The 20,849-nt window shown below is 40.3% G+C and overlaps 1 protein-coding gene across 1 annotated transcript in view; it reads right to left on the bottom strand.

Annotated features, from left to right (window-relative positions):
- The window catches only part of GRIN2A (glutamate receptor, ionotropic, N-methyl D-aspartate 2A), a 438,973-nt gene that overhangs the window by 57,944 nt on the left and 360,180 nt on the right, over positions 1 to 20,849 (bottom strand). Inside the window, exons 7-10 of the mRNA XM_011984220.1 lie at positions 20,610 to 20,763; positions 14,103 to 14,228; positions 9,444 to 9,673; positions 2,345 to 2,505 (exon numbers count right to left, since the gene is read on the bottom strand). Coding sequence (XP_011839610.1) covers positions 2,345 to 2,505; positions 9,444 to 9,673; positions 14,103 to 14,228; positions 20,610 to 20,763 — 671 coding nt within the window. The remainder of the gene's footprint in view (positions 1 to 2,344; positions 2,506 to 9,443; positions 9,674 to 14,102; positions 14,229 to 20,609; positions 20,764 to 20,849) is intronic.

Here is a 20,849-nt window from a genome sequence, read left to right as displayed (position 1 = left end):
TGGTGTGCGCCTGTAATCCCAGCTACTCAGGAGGCTGAGGCAGGAGAATTGCTTGAACCTGGGAGGCGGAGGTTGCAGTGGGGCCAGACTGCGCCATTGTACTCCAGCATGAGCAACAAGAGTGAAACTCCATCTCCAAAAATAAAAATAAAAAAATAAAAAAATAAAAAATACTTGTACTCCTTCAGCTCTAGTTTCTGAGTTTAAAGTAACAATGCAAAGCATCCCCCACATAGGAGATTGAGTATAGAGTGAATCTGCCATCTGCCCAAGTTTTCTAAGATGGATGTTATAATTATTATATGGCTTCCAGAAAACAATTTGTACAATTTATGGTCACGAATGGTTTCCATTTCTCTCTCTCTCTCTCTTTTTTTTTTTTGCTATTATATTTTTAAAAAGATTGAAAAAGAAAGAAAACAACCCATTTTGTACTCTGGTTAATAAATGGAGGGAGAGAAAGTCAGCTAGGCATCAACCATTGTCTCCAACCATTATCATCTGCATTTGCGCTCATGGTCTGTCCAAAACGACAGTATATGTTGATTAAAAGACCTCAATGGAAACAAACAAACAGAAATCCCAACCCCATGGCTAAACTGTAAAGTCATCAACAATGGATCTTTTCCGGTATCTATGAAAGTGGAAGACACAAATATTCTATGGCTCAGCAGTTGCAGTCTTTGGTGTATACCAAGAGAAATTCACTCACTCATTAATGAAAGAAGCATTATTCATAGTAGCCCCAAAACAGGACATTACCCAAATGTCCATCAAGATTAGGAGAGAGACATCCATGTGTGGTGTGTTCCAACAATGAGAATGAAAGCACTGAAATTACAAGCAACAATCTTGCAAACACAATGTTGAGCCAAAGAAGACAAAAAAGAAAAGAGTGTGGCTTTATTTCTATGTTAAAATAGCAGGCACCAAGAATCTACAGCTTTAGAAGTGCAGGAGGCAGGTGGAAGATATTGACTGAAAGAGGGTGTGGGGTGGGGTTCCAGGGATTGATGACCTGGATGATCGGTTTGTACAAAGCCATAATGCAGCATATTTAATATTTGTGAATTTTCTGCGTTTTTGTTATACTTCAAAAGTTTAAAGAAATCATTCCAAGCCAGAATGAGCACTGGGGGAATGAGTTTTTCAGAAATCATAGACTCGGTTTCTAAATAAATGCTCTCCCAGCCCCTGCTGAGATGCCAAAGAGATTCCAAAGGCACAGACTGAAAGGACAGAATGCTCACAGCCAAAATGACCAGGATTTCTATGCAGAAATCCGAGCTTTGATGCTTTAGAGGGGCCTCTGTCTCCCCCTACCAGACACAAAGCCAGCAGTGAGGCCTTCACAATGGGCTTGCAGAATAGCTGAAGAGGAGGTTATTTATTAAGTCACAAGGAGAATACACCTGCAGTCACGTTTCCATGCAGGAATCTGACAACTGAAATGCCCTATACAAGCTAATTTTCTGGATAATCAAAATTCCCTCATTAAATAACTCTGTCATTGAAAATAAAATCATTTTTATTGAATTTAATCCTTTCTAAAATGGATTTCATGCTTTTCCGACTTTTCGGAAGAGTCCACGGAATAGAATTTAACCTTTACAATAAATAACAACACTCACATTTAGGTACTGTCTATTTCCCATCCAAAATGCTTTCCATCAGATTTTCTCTCTTAGGTCCTATTATTATTCCCATCTTAGGTATGAGGCTATGAAGTATAAGAAACTCTCTCTCCGAAGTCTAAACTCCTAACCCCTGTGCTATCTTTTCTTTACAGCTTCAGCTATGGAGTCTGTGTTACACTCCACAATGCCAACAGACAGACAGGAATGCTAGCTGTAACTTAAATGATTTGAGTTCTCATTGCTTTTCTCCCATCTTTTCTTTCTCTTTCATCAATATTATACAATTAGTTTTTTCATAAAGCTCCTACGAGCAAGCTACTCCTCACCACTCCCAGAAAACCTCCTACCTAAAATCAGATAAAAATCTTTGTTTTCACTACTTTAAACTCTCAGCCTTCTTGGATCTTTCTATTTGGTTAAAATCTCCTATGGAGTTGGACAAACTTCTTTATCAGTCTAACAAACCCCTCTGTTTCTGTGCATTTCAAAGCATCCTGGATTTGCTTTTTCTTAACCCAGCTCAGAAGGAAACCTGGGATGCTCATTAGATTAACAAAAATAGCCCTCAACTGGGGCCCATCTGGACCACAGTTACTCTCCAGAAATACAACAATGGGAGCAGGTAAGAACTGAGGCATGCCAAGAGTCAATTTCTCTAAGGTTTATCACCCGCAGACCTGTGGAGAAAAGGAAACTGCCATCCTTACCCCGTTTTCAGGCTGACCAAGGCATCCTCTACTCCCTTCTGATTAAATTTGGTCATGTACTGATGCATGTAGGGATAGTTATTCCGAATGTTTCTCTCCGTGCTTCCATTAGGCACTGTCCCAAATCGAAAAGGTGGGGAATAGTCATGAGGTCTCTGAAACTGGAGAGGGAACAAGAAAGGAAGAGAGAGAGCAGGAAAAGAAGGGAGGAGGGGGAGGAGAGAACAAATGAGAAATCAGTGATCATTTCGGCTGGTGTTAGGAGTTAAACACACGCATTAGTGCAGGATGACAATAAAATGTTACTTTTTGGTCTTTCTTTCTACTTAATCACATCTTCAGTCAGTCTGTGAGCTCCAGGAGGGGGGACCCAGCATCTGTTTTCTTCTGTACTATTGCTCAGGTCCTAGCACAGGGCCTGGCTGGGTGCTCCATAGATACTTGTTGAGTTGAAATTTTCAGTGCCATTATAGAGACTAGCACAGTGTTAAGCACACAGTCAGTGCTTAGAAATGCTGAATGAGCTGAACTTAAGGTACTACCTTAGTCCAGTCCATTTATCCACTTCATGATGAAATTTTCTGTGATCTCCACCAATCACTCCCTTCTCTAAACTCCATTTATAATTACCTTCACCTCACCCAGAAAATGACTATATATTACCACTCATTCATTCTCCACTCACTCAGTCATTCATTCACTCCTGCAGGCACTATTTATCTAGTGCCTAACATTCTCCAGGCATAACTGCCAGTGCATGGCAGGTTCCATGAATACTTGTTGAGCCAGAGTCCCTGTTTATCTATAGCTTTCAGGGATGCCCAGCACTCGGCTCTCAAGCCCCCCATAAAGGCCTGTAGACCACGCATCACCAGTCTTCCCTGATGGACTGGATGATTCTGTCTGTCTACCACTTCAGTGTTTCAGGTGACTCAATGAGAGTCGAAGTCAAGAAAACTGGATCTGAGTTCCAGAAATACAGCTAAACACTAGAGATGGCACCGGGCTGTGGTTATAAGTGGGAGCTCCAACTGGCTGGTTGGAAAATCAGGTTCTATCACATACAAGCTACAGAACCCTAGATAACACATTCACTTCATGCTGCCTCCCTTTATTTTTCATCTGTAGAGTGGGGGGCCACCAGGAAGATCTCAACATACGTTTGTCAAGTAACTGTAATAGTGCCTGGACTACAGGAAGCATTCAAAAATATATTTATGATTACCTTTTGTTATTGTCATTAAGCGTGAAAAAGGAACCTGAACCTCACTTTTCTATGAAATATTGAATTCTGGAACTAGAAAGTAATAACAACAATGACTAACACTTTTCGGGAACCTCGTCGGGTCCAGCACTATGCCAAGAACTTTACAAACATCAGGTCATTTAATCCTTACAAAACCATGCCAGGTAGTTAATCTTAGAGGCTCCTTCTTGCAGATGAGAAAACTGAGGCTCAGAGAGGTTGTGTGACCTATTTAAGATAATGTAACTACCAAGCAGTGGCCCAGAATTCAAACCTGGATGCGTCTGACCGCAGGCGGAGGTCTTAACTCTATCGTTCCTCAGAGACCATTGCTAGTGACTCTCTCCTCATCTAGACATAAAGATTTAAAGACCCCAGGAGGGGAAGAACACCCAGAAAATCAGTGTCAGAACCAGGACCACAATGCAGCAGTCTCTCTAACTTCCAGACCAGTGTATCTTCCATGGAACCAAGAACCGCCAGGGTAAGCATCCAGATTTACCCAAGAGTCAGACCAGCTAGAAACATTATTCTTTTTTCCAGACTCACACTTCATTTCACCGTTAATTAAAATTTCCAGTTGAAAATCGTTTTCCCTAAATTAGGCATGCTGCTACCTAATAAGCAGTCATAACTGGATTTGGGAGAAGTGGCCATTCATTGGACAAATGAGATCCTCCTGCCAGGGCGTGCCTTGCTCTGGGAGTATGTGCGTCCATGTGTGCATGTGTGTGTAGGTGAACAGCAAAATGCTTTTTGCAGTCACTCTGCCAAACAGTGCCTTAACTCATCACCAAAAGCTTAAAAGGCCAAGTCTAGGCTCATCCTCATGGCAGCCGCCTGCTTGGGAGGAGAGAGGGAATAGTGCTGTTCATAAATCTCATTGTAGCAGCCGTTCCCAATCTCCAGAGACATCCGGAGATGGCCTATTTGACTAAATGCCTTCCACTTCACTCCCCATCTGTTGCAGAGGAGCTGCATAGGTCTTTAAAAATTCACTTTCTTCCCTGCCTCTGGGTTGCGCAGTGACAAAGACAGATATTCAGTCTCTGTGATGGTTTCCACGCTTCTCTGGCCTGGATAGTACCATCACCCACACAAAATTCAGCCTGACACCAAGCTCCAGAAATCTTTTCCACTAGACTAAAGACTGTCAAACTTTTAAAAGCATGACTCACAATACGTTTCCCATCACCACTCCATACACACGCGCAAAATTTCACAGCACTCATTCTTTCTGTGATATACTCTGAGGTTATCCATTATGTTCTATTTTTTTAAAAATGTCTGCAATCCTTAGACTAATTTCATGGCTCACTAAAGAGTCATGACCTACAGCATGAAAAACAGTGAGGGGGCAAGGATGGCTCAACTCTTAAATCCCAGGGTCAACATCCAGGACACACTCCGTGCTTCCTATGAGAATGATTCCTAGCAAGACTTTCTCCCAGAGAGTTCCACGTGCAAGCAGAAAGAAACCAATATGGGCTTTAGCAAAGGAAGAGGTAGGACAGAGGTCTCCATTGTCAGCAAGACCACAGAACAATGCAATCACAATATCCGGGGTCAAGAGGAACTCCCCTGTCTTCTCTGCAGGGTTCCCTTGCTGTATAGGTTAACTGGTTTCACCTGGCTTTGGACTTAGAGGAGACAAGTTCAGGTTCTCATCTGCTGCTTAGAAACTGCACCATTTGGAGCAACCATTTAAGCTCCTGAGCCTCAATTTCTCTATCTGTAAATTGCAGATCGCTTTTGCAACGAATCTTAAAGTGCTTGAAAGAACACCTGGCATCCTCTAATGCTTGGGATAGATCACACATCATTTCAGCCAAACAATGAAGCCAGGCTCCTTACAGTTTGGAGAACAGAGGATTATTTTCTAATTTTTTTCCCATCCAATATGGAAACATGTCTGAAGGTCATCCGAGTGACTAAAACATGGCAAGCATTTGATGATGGAGGAGGTAGAGAGGCAACACTTGGAGATAAAATTTCCAGAAAAATGCAGCAATTAACCAAGACATTTTTTCTCTTTTTTATGAACCAAAAGCTACACATTTATTAAAAATATCTATCTGTCTTCTGTGCCTGTAAATAAGGGACATCTGGCAACTGGAGCCCCTATTTCTAGTACAGTCTTCTGTTGGTGAAGTCCCACGTGCTTCTTGATGTGAGCAGCAAGCAGGTGTGTCCTTGAGCAGAGAGAGGATGAGCTGGGAGGAGACCTGGCTGCCTGGACTGGGGCCACTCAGCAGCAGCAGCACAGTGCCCAGAGACAGCACGGCTCCTTGAGAACACATTCCTCGGCTCATCCACTGAGAGAAGTTCCCTCAATTCCCTCCATTGGTTGTCACAAAAGACCAACTCAGTGCAATAACATTTCAGGCCCCAGAAGCCAAGAATGGTTCGAGTCAGGTGATGATGAAGATGATGGAAGGAGTAGGAGGAGAAGGGAGACAAAGAGAAAGGAGAGGGGGAGGAATGAGAGGGGGGAGTGGAAAGGAGGAGGGTAGAAGAAGGAAATAACACATTACAGGATCATCTACCGTGTGCCAGGCATGGTGTGAGGATTATTTCTAATCCTCCTATCAACCTTGCCAGAAAGGAGATAATGTCTTCTTTTTTACAGGAAATTAAGCCTAGGGGGATATTGACATACAGAAGGCCAATCATATGGCAAGGCCAGGATTTGAACCCAGGTCCATTTGACCCCAAACATGATATTGCTCTTTCCACAACATAAATCTGCCTCCCAGAGATGGATTTCCTCTATCAGAGTGATTCCCAACATTTTGGAAAGCATCCCTATCAACATTGCAATTTTCTCTTAATAATTCCTAGGGAAGCATCTTACCCATGAATTCACCTATTTATAATTTAAGTCCCAGCTCATCTGAGCACACCATGGGCTCCAATATGATTCTTCACGGCAAGGACTAATGGCTTAAAAGCATTGTAAACCCGAGTTGTTACACAGGTATTCATGATGAACAAAAAACAAAAACAAAACCAACCACAGTGTACAATAAATTGATTCAATACAGATTTTTTATTTTGCAGACTTTCTTGGTGTATCTTCTATTAATCTTCTGGGAGCATTTAGCTTATTTACCCCAGGAATTTTGCTGTTTATCTCATTGTATCAAACATTTAATTAAAAGAGCTACCAGTTTGCCTCTAATGCTTTGAGCATGGAAACTGAGCTGTGTCTCTTGATGATATGGTATCTGTTACCGGGTGTTTCCAAGTCAGTGAAGGTCAGTCAAATTATGAGTGGTTTTAATTAGTTTTCCCACAAGTGGTCATGTTATTTAGACCCAAAACTATGTAGTAAGGATTTTCCCCACCTTGCCTTTGAAAATAGCAACAAAAAGCAAAATATGCTGCCAATCACTTTCTTGAAAAATCCTCTCTTCCAGGACATGGCTTCCCGCTGCTTCCACCATACCTCCAATCACTTCTAGGAATTGCACTTTTGATCCCATAAGGCGACGGAGTTGCATAATAGCACTTTGCATCTGCAGAGGGATTCATGTGCTACAAGGCACATTTACATATGTGGCTTTCTTTCATCCTCACTGCAATTGTGACTCCCAAATGTATACAGCAGACAAAGCAGGCACCGTGAGGCAACATGGCTTTAAAAGCATTATATGGCTGGCGAGTGGCAGAGAGGAAACAGGCAGAGAGGAAACGCAACTTTTCTGACTCTAAACGCAGTGCGTTATCTGCTGCCTCTGAGATACCACCCGCTTTAAGCGGGGATCTTACAGTAGCTGACCCCAAGTGAAGGATTCGGGGTGAGCATGATTTACTAGTGAAGGGTTCCAGGAGAAGTCAGCAGGGGAGCAGGATAAAGTTAGGAAAGACTGGAGAACGGGGAGAAACCAAAGGTCTGATTTAAGGTCAAGTCTCCATCTCCGTCTAGTCCTGCAAGGAGCTCCAGAGAGTGATTCGTACCTTAAAGTTTCTCCTGCTTCAAAGTGAGGGAGCAGCTGGGCCTTTGTATTCTCACACCGATTAGTCTTTGGTTACAGGTGACCACAAACACTGAGGGAACTTAAATTGCCAGGCATTTACCATTCCAGTGCCCCAAGGCAAAAGCCCGCTGAGGATCCCTGAAGTGAGGCTTTGTCAGCAAAGCATGGAAAGGTGGGGCTGGGCACACAGGGCTGCAAAAGGGATCCTGGGAGATCCAGGTGGGGTATACACACTGTCCAGTATACCATGTGTGTATTCATTCACCCAGCAAGAATGTCCTGAGCACCTCTAAGTGCAAAACAACTCTATCAAACTACATTCCCGAGGTTCTCTTCCCCCAGACAATTATAGTCTCATCAGCTTTATCTTCTTTATAACTTATTTCTGCCCCAAATTTCCAAATTTGTTTCTTCCCTGATGTTTACTTGTGTACTGTTATTTTTTCCTACTAGAATTTACGTTTCTTGGGAACCTGAGCTCATTCTGCCAAGTTTATTACAGTAGCCGGGAAAGACTTCCCTGAGGAGGTAATGTCTTCTCTATGGCCTGAAATTCCAAAAGGAGTCAACCATGAGAAGACTGGGGAAGAACATTCTAGGCAGAGGGCATAAGAGGCACAAGGCCACTGAGCTGAAAATCAACTTAGTGACAGGGATGGAACAAGAGGAAGGAAATGTGGGCACAGGTGAGATAACACAGGCCTTTGTGTGCCATGGTAAGTAGAGTGACCCTTACTCAAGCCTCAATCGGAAACCATCAGAGAGAGGCGAGCCACTCCCATGCCTTTGTGGAAACGATTCCATCTTTAACCCCAACCCCTCATCAGCCCTCTTGACAAGATTCTTTCAATCACAGTGTGTACCATGGATAAGCTGTAAAAGCTTTCCATGGATTGATTTTTCTATTCAGCAGTTTGTTGATGAATGCCAAAAGGATATATGTAGACTTATGTCAACCAGATATGTTAGTGAGGTTTTATAATGAGAGACAAATTATCCCCCCACACACGGAACAGAAAATCTTCGCGGTGCTGCAATCTCAACACTTGCTGAGCTTAGCAAGCCAGGATGTTTCCCGAACTAAAGTCTCAATAGGAGGATGCACCCAGTTTACCTCTTTTCTTCCTCAATGTGCATTTCTGAATAGCTACTCAAACCCTGCAGCCCTTGTTACATTTCATTTCAGTGGAGAATGAGAGAGCAGGTGTTTTTACTCCTGTCTTACTGCTGTGGGAAGTACAGCCCCACGAGGGAAGATTAGCGATATATCTGAGGAGAAGGAACCAGTGGGAAATTAAAAATAAAACAAAAAAAACCTCTCTGCTCCTTTTGTGTGCCTTGAAGACATTTCAGGTGAGTCAGAAGCGCTGACGCTGAGACTGATTTGGCTGTATGGAAAAGAGGAGCTGTCAGACAACTTTATCTCTGGGTAGGGCTTAGAGATGACTTTTTTTCATGTCATAGATGAGGTACCCACAGCCTACAGTGCTCCTTCACCCCAATTTCTTCTCATCCAGGCAAATGGGCCTTCCTCAACATTACACTTTCGAAAGGATGAGTTTCAATCTAAGGACTTGAGTCACAGGCCATTCACGAGCATCAGAAAGATCATATAAATAAGAAACATGACCACTCGGGGAAGCCATGCTTCCAAATTAGATCTGGAATTTTTTAGCTCTAGGAAAGCTAAGCTTAAGGTTGTGTTTCAAAAACTATAAGAAAGATGCCAATTTGAGTTAAAGGGAAAAAAACCTTCCGGTTTTTGTGTATTAGAGTTGATGGATCTCAATGAGAGGCACCCGAATCTCTTCCTCCTGAAAGGAGAGCAGTTAAGACCAACCCTCAGATAGAGATGAAAGCAAGGTGACCTTACCTTTTTGTCACTGAGGCCAGTCACTTGGTCCACAAATTCCTCCTGGATCATGAAAGCAGCCAGATTGGCTGTGTAGCTGGCCAGGAATATAACAGCAAAGAAGGCCCATACGGATACCATGATCTTGCTGGTGGTCCCTTTAGGATTCTGCACAGGCACGGAGTTATTGAACACCAGGCCCCAAAGAAGCCATATAGCTTTTCCAATTGTAAAAGAAGGCCCATGGGGTGCTGCAGATGACAAAAAGGACATTCTCAGCATTTTCTGGAAAAAAAAACATCTATTTGTATGTGTATGAGAACCATGCAGCAGCCACCAGCAACACTGAAGATTGCCAGAAGATGGAATTATATCATAGCTGTGTCCTGTGATTGCCCTAGAACCACAATAATTTATTTTTTCTTTAAAAATTAGCATTCTTCTCACATTTCTATCCAACTGGATTTTTACCACATTTCTTTAAAAAAAGAAAGGAAACGAAAATGCTTATGCAAAATGGGGGTTTGAATAAGAAGTAGTGTTATGACCTGTTTTAAATTTGGATTTGATTCCCATTTGAGGAAACCAACCTTCTTAATAAGCATAAAGAGAGCCTGACAAAAATGTGTGCATGGGGACTGCTTCCAAATTCATCGGATGTGCTATCGTATAGGAACCATGCAATTTAGCAGGCTGATGTTTGGTATTCTAATCCGATTGTCCCTAGCAATTGCTCCTGTTCAAACTCAGATGTAAAGTGTGCACAACATAAGAATTAAACCAAACTAAAACCCTCTCCAAATGGAGACATTAAGGAATGGAACAATAGATCTTAATTCTTCCAACACTTCACAGATGGAAGACATTTCATTGCAGGGGCATCGAAAATGAACACTGATGTCATATCACAGCACTTTTTTCCAGTATATCCTCGCAATAGCTATGCAGCCCTTTTAAGATTCTTAAATGTTCCTTGCAACAGACTTAACTAAAGAGACAGAACAATATGCCAAAATTCATGGAGATGGGGCATATGCAGGCTGTAAAACACACATATTAGGGTTTTCAAGTCTTTGTTTTGCACGAGGAAAAAAAAATCAATTTATGCCCTCATTTCATAGGGAAGAAGGTTTTCCTTTAACAGGAGGTTAACTTTTATGTCATTTAAGTAAACGAAGATATGAAAAAATGATCTACTCAGATGTCACCTGGCAATGCAAGCAGAGTGGGCAATAAATAAAGTGGCAGAAGCGAATTCACATTAATGGAAGTTACGAAGTGTTGGGCAGGAAGCCTAGGAAAAGCAAGCTCTCTGCGCATTGGAGGCCGAACCCAGGCTACAGCAGTACTTATAATATCCACGACACAACCCATTAAAGAGAAGGTAGTTAATTCTCATATTCTCAATCTCTCCTCTTTCTATTTGGCTAGTTTTATGATCTTCTGGGCTTATTCTCAAGAGGCAGGAAATTCTTGGGGGAAACTTAGAGTTAATCCAGTCAACTTTATGAACTACTTAATTTTTTTAGGGATGCACGTTGATCAGAAATGACAGCTATTTGGGAATCAGATGTAGGCAGTTCAGAAGGATCGGTCCAGGACTTCTAGGAATTCCTGATTCATGAATACCATTACTGGGCCATATAACTTTTCCCATAAAGTGCAGTGAAATGTAACAGAAAACCATTTTGTACAAAAAACCAAGAAACTGTCATCTCCCGAGAGCTGCCACAGCAGATGAGCTGGGAACAGAGCCTGGAGAGAATGGAAGGGCTGAGGAGTTTGCATAACTGATGCCGTCCTTTACAATAGTCTTTCGGGCATGCTTCAGTCAAAGGAGAACGTATTGCACAGGATGGGCTGTGGGTCGTTTTCACCTTCCAAAGTATAACTCAGATTTACCTGCTTATCTGTATTTTCATTTTTCTTGACCAGTTCCAAGTCACAGAAATCCTTTCTCTTGGAAAAAGTGACACTTTCTTAACTGTCCTCCCCATCCCCCCGCTTCCAACTGTCGTCCCCACACACTATCTAGATAGAGTAGCCCCAGTGGCTTTTTTGCTCTGTACATGTATGTCACCTCTCTCCCCACCTTTTTTTTTTTTTTTTTTTTTTTTTTTTTTTTTTTTTTTGAGATGGAGACTTGCTCTGTCGCTCAGGCTGCAGTGCAGTGGCACAATCTCGGCTCACTGCAGCCTCCACTTCCCGGGTTCAAGGGATTCTCCTGTGTCAGCCTCCCGAGCAGCTGGGACTACAGGAGCATACCACCACGCCCAGCTAATTTTTGTATTTTTAGAAGAGATGCGGTTTTGCCATATTGGCCAGGCTGGTCTCGAACTTCTTACCTCAAGTGGTCTGCCCACCTCAGCCTCCCAAAGTGCTGGGATTCCAAGCATGAGCCACCATGCCTGGCCTCCCTCCATTGTATTTTGAAGAAAGTCTGACATGGTTACCATGGTCAATTGCCTATCTCTCTGATTTCGTCTTATACTATTGTCTCCCTCATTCGCTGATGTCTTTTTATTTTATTTTTTAAGAGAGACAGGGTCTTGCTCTGCTGAGTAGGCTAGAGTGCAGTGGTGTGATCATAGCTCACTGCAACCTCAATCTTCTGAGCTCAAGTAATTCTCCTACCTCAGCCTTCTTAGTAGCTGGGACTACAGGCACACATCATCATGCCTGGCTTACTTATTGATTGATTGATTGATTGATTGATTGTAGAAATGAGGTCTTGCTATGTTAGCCAGGCTGGTCTCAAACTCCTGACCTCAGGCAATCCTCCTGCCTTGGCCTCAAAAAGCCTTGAGACCACAAGCATGAGCCTCAGCCTTTTTCCGTTTCTTGAATATCTCAAGATTAATTTCAGCCTTTCTGCTTGCTGTTCCTTTTACACGAAATGATTGTAACCGTTTTTCACAGATACAATCGTATGTCACCCTTCAGGTCCTAGCTCAATGAACATCCTTTCCCATTGACCATCTTATCTAACGTAGTGTCTGCACCCCATCACTATCATGTTACTATGTTTTCTTCTTCTTCTTCTTGATATTTATTATAATCTGTGATTATTAATTTGTGTGTCTACATGTTATTTTCACAACTAAATTCTAAACTCCCTGATAGAAAATCTCTATTTGATTTACCACATTATCTCTGGCAGCAGTATAGTGCCTCCTGGCACATAGTACCCATTTGATAAATATTCATCAGATAAATGTGTAAATTCACAACAGCACAAGCCCTGATTATGCAAATGTAAAGGACTACTGTATCACAGTAAAGTCACTCACAGAAACGTCTCAGATTCCACCCTGTTGGAAATCTTCTTAGTGGTTAAATTACCCTTTAAATGAAGGCTTGCACTCTCCCATTAAACACAACAACATTATTTATGGCATTGTTTAGTATTTGGTTGATTGAAGATGGTTTATGTGGTAATCACCACTCTTCAATGGTGAGGAAGAAGTTGAAAGATTTCAATAAAACCAGGTTCCTAATAGATTCCCACGCCCTGTTGACTGTTTCCAACATTAAAACATCCAAGTAAAAAGAATATGTATCAATCACATTAAAGTGCTCTGCTTTTAGGGGGACATGAGACTTCAAGTTCCATCCTCTACCATATCAAGTCATTTTTTGGGAAAGAGATTTGGTCCTGACACTTTTCTGATAACACCCACTTAGAAGGTAGTGCCCACTGAGGAAAGCCCACTCAAAATGGCATAATGTGTATGACATAAACCCTGGCTAGAGTGGGATCCTTTTAATGAGTTATAGCCAACGAATGCCTCCCAATTTTATTTCCTATCTACTGATTGTCTCTTTATCAACTACAGTGCACTAAGATCAATGCACTTGGTCTTAGCACACTTAATTTCCTCTTGGCACCACCGAGAGGAAAATATAACTCTAGGGGGAAAGATATCACTTCATAGTTATATTTATTGTCAAACTAATGTAAATTGATTCAGTAGTTTGAGGAATGTTCTTAAACTAGATTTTATAAAGTCATTTTCTTTGCATAGACTGAAGTTGAAACCCATGACAATTTTAGCATTTCTTTTGACATGCATCTTTTAAATTAATTGCCAGAAAAGCTCCTTCAAATCTGCTTTCCCAACAAATTGAACATCAGTGGTTTCCACCTAACAACTATTGACTTCAGGTGATAACAAGATTAAAATATTTCATTCTCTTTTATCCTTCAGTCGAAGTACGTAAACCATACTTTTCTGGCATTACAAGTAATATCAGTGACCAAACACCATTCATACAATGGTACACCAATGCAATATATTCTTTTGTGTGTGTATGTGATGGAGTCCCGCTCTGTCACTCAGGCTGGAGTGAAGTGGCACAATCTCGACTCACTGCAACCTCTGCCTCCTGGTTTCAAGCGATTCTCCTGCCTCAGTCTCCCGAGTAGCTGGTATTACAGGTGTGTGCCACCATGCCCAGCAAATTTTTGCATTTTTAGTAGAGATGGGTTTCATCATATTGGTCAGGCTGGTTCTGAACTTCTGACCTTGTGATTCACCCACCTCAGCCTCCCAAAGTGCTGGGATTACAGGCGTGAGCCACCACGCCTGGTCTAGAGTAATGTATTCTAAACCTGAAATGTTCATTAAAGGTAAATGAAATTGCATCAACATTGAATCATGCTCATGAAGGTATCCTTACCTTTCCCTTTGGCTAAGTTTCTGTTGTATCCAACAGGGCTGAAGTATTCAAAGACAAAAACAGCTATGGCAGAAACAATGAGCAGCATCACAAACATCATCACCCAGACAGAGGCGCTGAATGGTTCTGCAAATAAACAGATGGAGGAATGGAAAAGTGGTCAATTATCTCTTCCTCACTTCCAGCAGGAAGCGCAGACATCCATTTGCAGGCTCACCAAAAATATTTTCTCTAATTTGAATCTGATCCTTCAAAAGAAGCTAATCGTTTTTTATTTTTATTTTTATTTTTTAGATGTAGTTTCACTCACTGTGTCACCCAGGCTGGAATGTAGTGGCACAATTTCAGCTCACTGCAACCTCTACCCCCAAATTAAAGCAATTCTCCTGCCTGAGCCTTCCGAGTAGCTGGGACTACAGGCATGTGCCACCACACCTGGCTAATTTTTGTATTTTTAGTTGAGATGGGGTTTTGCCATATTGCCCAGGCTGGTCTCGAACTCCTGACCTCAGGTGATCTGCCCACCTCGGCCTCCGAAAGTGCTGGGATTACAGGCGTGAGCCACTGCTCCTGGCCAGCCAGTCATTTTTTATTCATCAATTTAAATCATTCTTTATTCTACAAAATATTTGAGGTATAAGATTGCATATAATATAATAAAAATAGACAAGAGCATAGGACATTTTACAAATTAGGTCAAGGATAATCAGAAGAAAAAAGAGTGATAAGAAAGAGGGAGCAAGTTAGAATGCAAATAGACTGGCCATAGGTTCCTTTGCAATTATAGAACCATCCAGGGGGCTAAAGCTAGGAAGAAAAAAAGAAGACTAGGCCCTAATAGTTAACCATAGGTTCCTGCAAATTGTTGTGGTTTTTCTTTTTATTTTTGTTATTTTTTCATGCTAGAAAGATGATATGCAGGAAATTCTGAAAATAAAGGGAGAATTATAACCTGTTGGAAAAGAATCATAAAATCATGGGTGACAGAAATATTGGAAAGTTATAATCTAGCACACTCTCCATTTCACCTTCTGCCTCAGACAGATGAGATTGCTACGCTTTATTAATCTTGTTGATGTTGGTAGCAGCCTTAAATGCAATTGAAAGTCAATTGAGAATATTATCTTCACATGATAATTCAATAAAAAAAGCATCACTTAAAGGGTAGAGGCAATAAAATAGTAGATGGATAGATGGTTATTTCCACCAAAAGTAGTTTTCATCAGCTCATTTGCATGTAACTTAAGCAGTAGGTGGATGTGTCAGAAGGGCAGGCCAAGTCATAAGGCTGTAAGTCTTATAACACTCTAGAAAGGTAAGAAATATTATGTAAAATAAGATTTCTATTCAACTTTATTGAGGATATGAAAATTAGCTGACTGAAGCCATTTTATTTATGGTATAGATTTGCTACAACATCAACAGAAAATAAATTTTTAAAATGAATAAATCTCCACCTGAATGTATCATGGGGAAGAAACTACCTATAGACACCAATGAACTTAAAACCTTTTTCCTCATAAGCAAATATTTTCTGAGGGTTAAAATAAGTCTGATAATATCTCTTGAATAGTAAACATATTATTTAAAATTGTTTTCCTAATGAAGCTACTTATAAAGAACTAGGTTGATAGCAGGCCACCTTCTTATTAGAGTATGACTACTTAACACGGTTAGAAGTCATCACAAAATCCAATTTAATGAGCTTAATGTATAAAAAGAAACGAATATGTCTGAACTTGACTTTGGCTATATTGGATAATTTAAAAGCTGTAAGGAATGCTTTCTAATGCAGTTTGATAGTGCAAACATATTAAAAAGCAACAGGTAACACAACTTAAGTAACACAAGATGTGCTCCAAGAAATCAATGAGACTGCAACTGAAATTTATTTTAAATTTAGCTTGAGTAATAAACAATATTATGTCCCTGAAATAACAGCACTTTAATACTGAGTTGTATCCAAAAAGGAAATTAGATAAATAAATGATTAGGAGATTTAAAAGTACTTCATATTCAAGAATAGAGATAAAATAATTCTCCGAGTTGCATAGTGTGTCTTATCGGAGGAGGATCATTGTGATGAGTAAATGGGTATATACAAGAAAGTGTTTTTTCGTGTGTGAGGCACACAATATACGACAATATATTGAGTGGAATAGCTGTTTAATTCCAGGATTAAAGCCAGAAATACTGGGGCAACAATACGCTGTCCATGGTTCTGAAAAGGGCATGCTGGTTTTTGAAAGAGCACATTTATTAATCTGGTAACTTCTATTTCTCCACAGGCTGTGAAAACATTATTTTTAAACATTAGAAGGGACCATAACTGAATTATCCTATGTGCATGCAAGAAACTGTAAACTTGCAGTGAACTTTTTTTGACAGGTGCATACTTGTCACTAACACACCAGTCAGAAAATCAGGCGGAAACTGATGAAGCAACGATCCCAGATGTCTCCCCACTTGGAACTGACCACATCTGTTCCTTAACTTGTGAGCACAGCACAGATCTGCTGCAGTACTATGGTTTTGGTAAAGTAAGTACGTATGAGTGCCCCAAAGTGTTGCTATTCTAAGATACCACACACGTGAATGTATGCGTGCAGACACATGCCCCACAACAAAGAAAAACATTAGAACATCGTTAAAGCCATGTCTACAGTGTCTAAGGAGTGACCCAGAAATAGTTTAAATAACTCTCTATTACATCCTCTAATGGTTTAAAACAGATTCAATGTTTGTCCATGAAGGAACTGCAATTGAGGAGATACCAGGTCAGCATTTCTTTGGATCAAAGAATCCAACTTGTTTGGAAAGTCTTCAGAATTAGCTAGATAGAAATATTACAGGAGATGCCATCTCTGTCCTTGAAGAGCCACTGGTTACATTTTTACACAAAAAGCTTAGAGGCATTACCTGCAAGTGCTTCTGATGTGAGTTAATGGAGTCTGGGGAGGAGAGAGAATAGGAAATAATGAAGAGCAATACAATCAGATTTTGAATGTTTTGGCTCTTCCAGATGACTGAGCCAGTGAATGGAAAAATGTAGCTTAGCATGGTTCATTATGACTTTCAAAATCTGTAGATAATGACCGTAAATAAGGGGGTGCACAGTCAATCAAATAAGGATGTAATTTAGTGACTAGGAAAAATATTAAGCCGACTGTGTAAAAACAGCTTTGAAAATAGTTTCCTCTGGTTACAATTTATTTTACTTTAAAAAATGCAGCAGGAAAAGTGTGGGGAAAGAGAGGTTTTGCTAAATTTAGCAAAATACTTGACTTTTTTATGGAAATGTTTTACAAATGCAAGTAAGATAAAAATCTAGAGAAACTGGGTTGAGGCCAGATTCAATATTAGTGACCCATTTTCATGAGACAAGCCAATTGATATTTTTTTCTCTCTGACTGAATTGGAAAAAGAATTCTCTCTAGCTCACTAAAGAAATATAATACTTTTTTTTTCTAAAAAAAAAGAAACGATTTCTTTCCATTTTGATCAATGAACTCACTTCCTCTAACTCTTTCTTAACCTCCAGGGCAAAGGATTCCTGCCAAAGAGTCTGAAAGGGAATGAGGGGAAACATGATTAGGAGTGACTGAAGAGTCCACCTAAGAATTTAGTGAATGTCCACCTAAGAATTATTAAGATTCTGCATGTGTTGTCAGTATCAGCTGGTTGCATTGTTCCTGGCATAGTGAGGCTCTCTTATTAAGATATGAGTATCTGAATCCATGTCAGACAGAGGGACAAAAGGAACATAATGAGGTATTTGTCAGGGTCCACATTACTCCAACAAAGGTTACAAAAATTGAAGCAACTAGTGCACAATCAAATCCAGAGAGTGGCAGGGATTTTAACAGCTTAAATGGATTATCGAAAATGAAAACAGTAAATCCACAGAGCTCTGAATGTAAGGCAGTGTCCAAAATCCTGTTAGTCAATATTTCACTGAAGAGAATGAAACACAAAAGTTTCACTGGATGCTAACATTACATATAAATGAAGACAGTGGAAGAATAAGACAATGGGCTTGGAGTTGGTGTCCACAATTTGGTTTGAGTTTACAATTTGCTTTAAAAGATAAAGTTATTTTTGTCTCTGGAAAAATATAAGAAAGTTAGTTGACCTTAATATAACTGTTTTCCCAGGGTGGAGATTTCTCAAAGAACTAAAAGTAGATCTACCATTTGATCCAGCAATTTCACTACTGGGTATCTACCCAAAGGAAAAGAAGTCATTATATCAAAAAGACACTTGCATACATATGTTTATCAGAGCACAGCTCACAATTGCAAAGATATGGAATCAACCTATGTGTCCATCAGCTGATGACTGCATAAAGAAAATGTGGTGTATATACATTGTGGAATACTACTCAGCCATAAAAAAGAATGATGCAATGTCTTTTGCAGCAACTTGGATGAAACCGGAGGCCATCATCCTAAATATTTGCTAGTCATCTAAATAAATGACTGTTGTTCTTTGTGAGATGGAGGATGGGTATGTAGATGCTGAATAAAGGTTTATGGGCTGATTTAAATTAACTGTGGACTGACAGGTTTATTTTAAAAATGTTTTCAAGACTCTAAGCAATATAGCTATTAATTTACATTCTACAGAGTAAAGACCAGTATCTAAATATGTGATCTTATTTTTTTAGCAGCTTTTTCTAAGTTTGAGATAAATGAAAGATGTGAACTGGGGGATGGGTTTTTCAGGAATGGAAAATCTAATACTCCATGTTCTCATTTCTAAATGAAAGCTAAGCTATGGGTATGAAAAAGCACACAAATGGTATAATGGACACTGGAGACTCAAAAAGGGAGAGGATGGGAGGGAGATGAGTGATGAAAAATTACCTACAATGTACACTATTTAGGTGACAGGTACACTAAATGCCCAGACTTCACCACTATATAATTCGTCCATATAACCTAAAACCACTTGTACCCCTGAGCTATTGAAATTTTTAAAAAATTAAATATATAATATTTTGCCTCTCTCTGTTTTCCTCCAGAGATTCAGGTTTGTCTTAACCTTCCCTAATTTGGGACAAACCCACTTATATGGGAGTGCCAAGGGGGAATTAGTGATCTGAATTTCATGATATTCAACAAGATAGTTACGGTCAAAAGTCATTTATGATAACCAAACAGTTAATACAACACTTTCCTTTAAAGACAAAAATAATGCTTTACTATGTTCCATGAAGTTTCAGCTACTCTAGCCAGGTTACCCAATACAGTCTGAGTGCTAGAGAAAAGCAGATGATAGAAAATATAGCTCTTTCTTGATTTAAAAAAATAAAACCTTTTATGTGAAAACATAAATTTATGAAATGGTTAAAAAAATCAAAAGAATGTCCTTCTTTACAAACCATTTGGCTTAATGGGTAGTCACAATTAAAATATGATTTGATTAATTTTAAATCAGCGTATACTTTTCAGACTACTTCTGTTAGCAGAATACTGGCATAAATCATCGCACAGTCATCATTATTTCCACTCTTACATCGAGCAAATAAATGATTGCTGTTCTTTGTGGGATGGAGGATGGATATGTAGATGCTGAATAAAGGTTTATGAGCTGGTTTAAATTAACTGTGGACAGACAGGTTTATTTTTTAAATGTTTTCAAAATTCTAAGCAATATATCTATTAATTTACATTCTACGGAGTCAAGACCAGTATCTGAATATGTGATCATATTTTTTTCAGCAGCTTTTTCCAAGTTTAAGACAAGTGAAAGATGTGAACTGGGGGTGGAGGGGAGTGAATTAGGATGTATTAGTCTATTCTCATGCTGCTATAAAGAACTGCCTGAGAATCACTTGAGGTCAGGAGTTTGAGATCAGTCTGGCCAACATGGTGAAACCCCATCTCTACACAAAAATTAGCCAGGCATGGTGGTGGGCACCTGTAATCCCAGCTACTGGGGAGGCTGAGGTGGGAGAATCGCTTGAAGCCAGGAGGCAGAGGCTGCAGTAAGCTGAGATCACACCACTGCACTCAAGCCTGGGCAACAGAGCTAGACTCCATCTAAAAAAAACCTGAGATTGGGTAATTTATAAAGGAAAGGGATTTAATTCACTCACAGTTCCACATGGCTGGGGAGTCCCCAGGAAACTTACAATCATGGCAAAAGAGGAAGCAGGCATGTCTTACATGGTGGCACGTGAGAGAAGTGAAGCGAAGGGGGAAGAGCCCTTTATTAAACCATCAGATCTCATGAGAACTCACTCACTATCACAAGAACAGAATGGGAGAAACATTCCCCATGATCCTGTCACCTCCCATCAGGTCTCTCCCCCAACAGCTGTGGATTACAATTCCAGATGAGATTTGGGTAGGGACACAAAGCCTAATCCTCTCATAGGATAATTCAAATGCTGCCATGGCCAAACGGAACTGAACAAGTTCCTTTCCGGTCCCATCCTCTGAGCAAACAAGATTTCCTACAATTCCTTATAGGAAAGCAATAGTCATTATGAAATTCACACACCTAGAAAAGCAGAAGGTGAGACGGTGCCATTACTTCTTGAAACCATGACACTGATTCCCGTTTCCACAAAGGGCACAGAGAAGTCCACCACTTCAGAACGTTCCTCATTGATGGTGAGAGAACCAACCGCCATGACTGCCCGTTGATAGACCACCTGGATGCAAGGCAAAAAAAAAAAAAAAAAAAAAAAAAAAAAAACTAGAAGAAGAACAGTACCTTTACTTTTCCTGCCAACATTCC

This window comes from Mandrillus leucophaeus, unplaced genomic scaffold (genome assembly GCF_000951045.1).
Source record: "Mandrillus leucophaeus isolate KB7577 unplaced genomic scaffold, Mleu.le_1.0 Scaffold263, whole genome shotgun sequence".
NCBI lineage: Eukaryota > Metazoa > Chordata > Mammalia > Primates > Cercopithecidae > Mandrillus > Mandrillus leucophaeus.
Note: the sequence above shows the minus strand (reverse complement) of the source record. Positions and strands in the feature narration are given on the sequence as shown.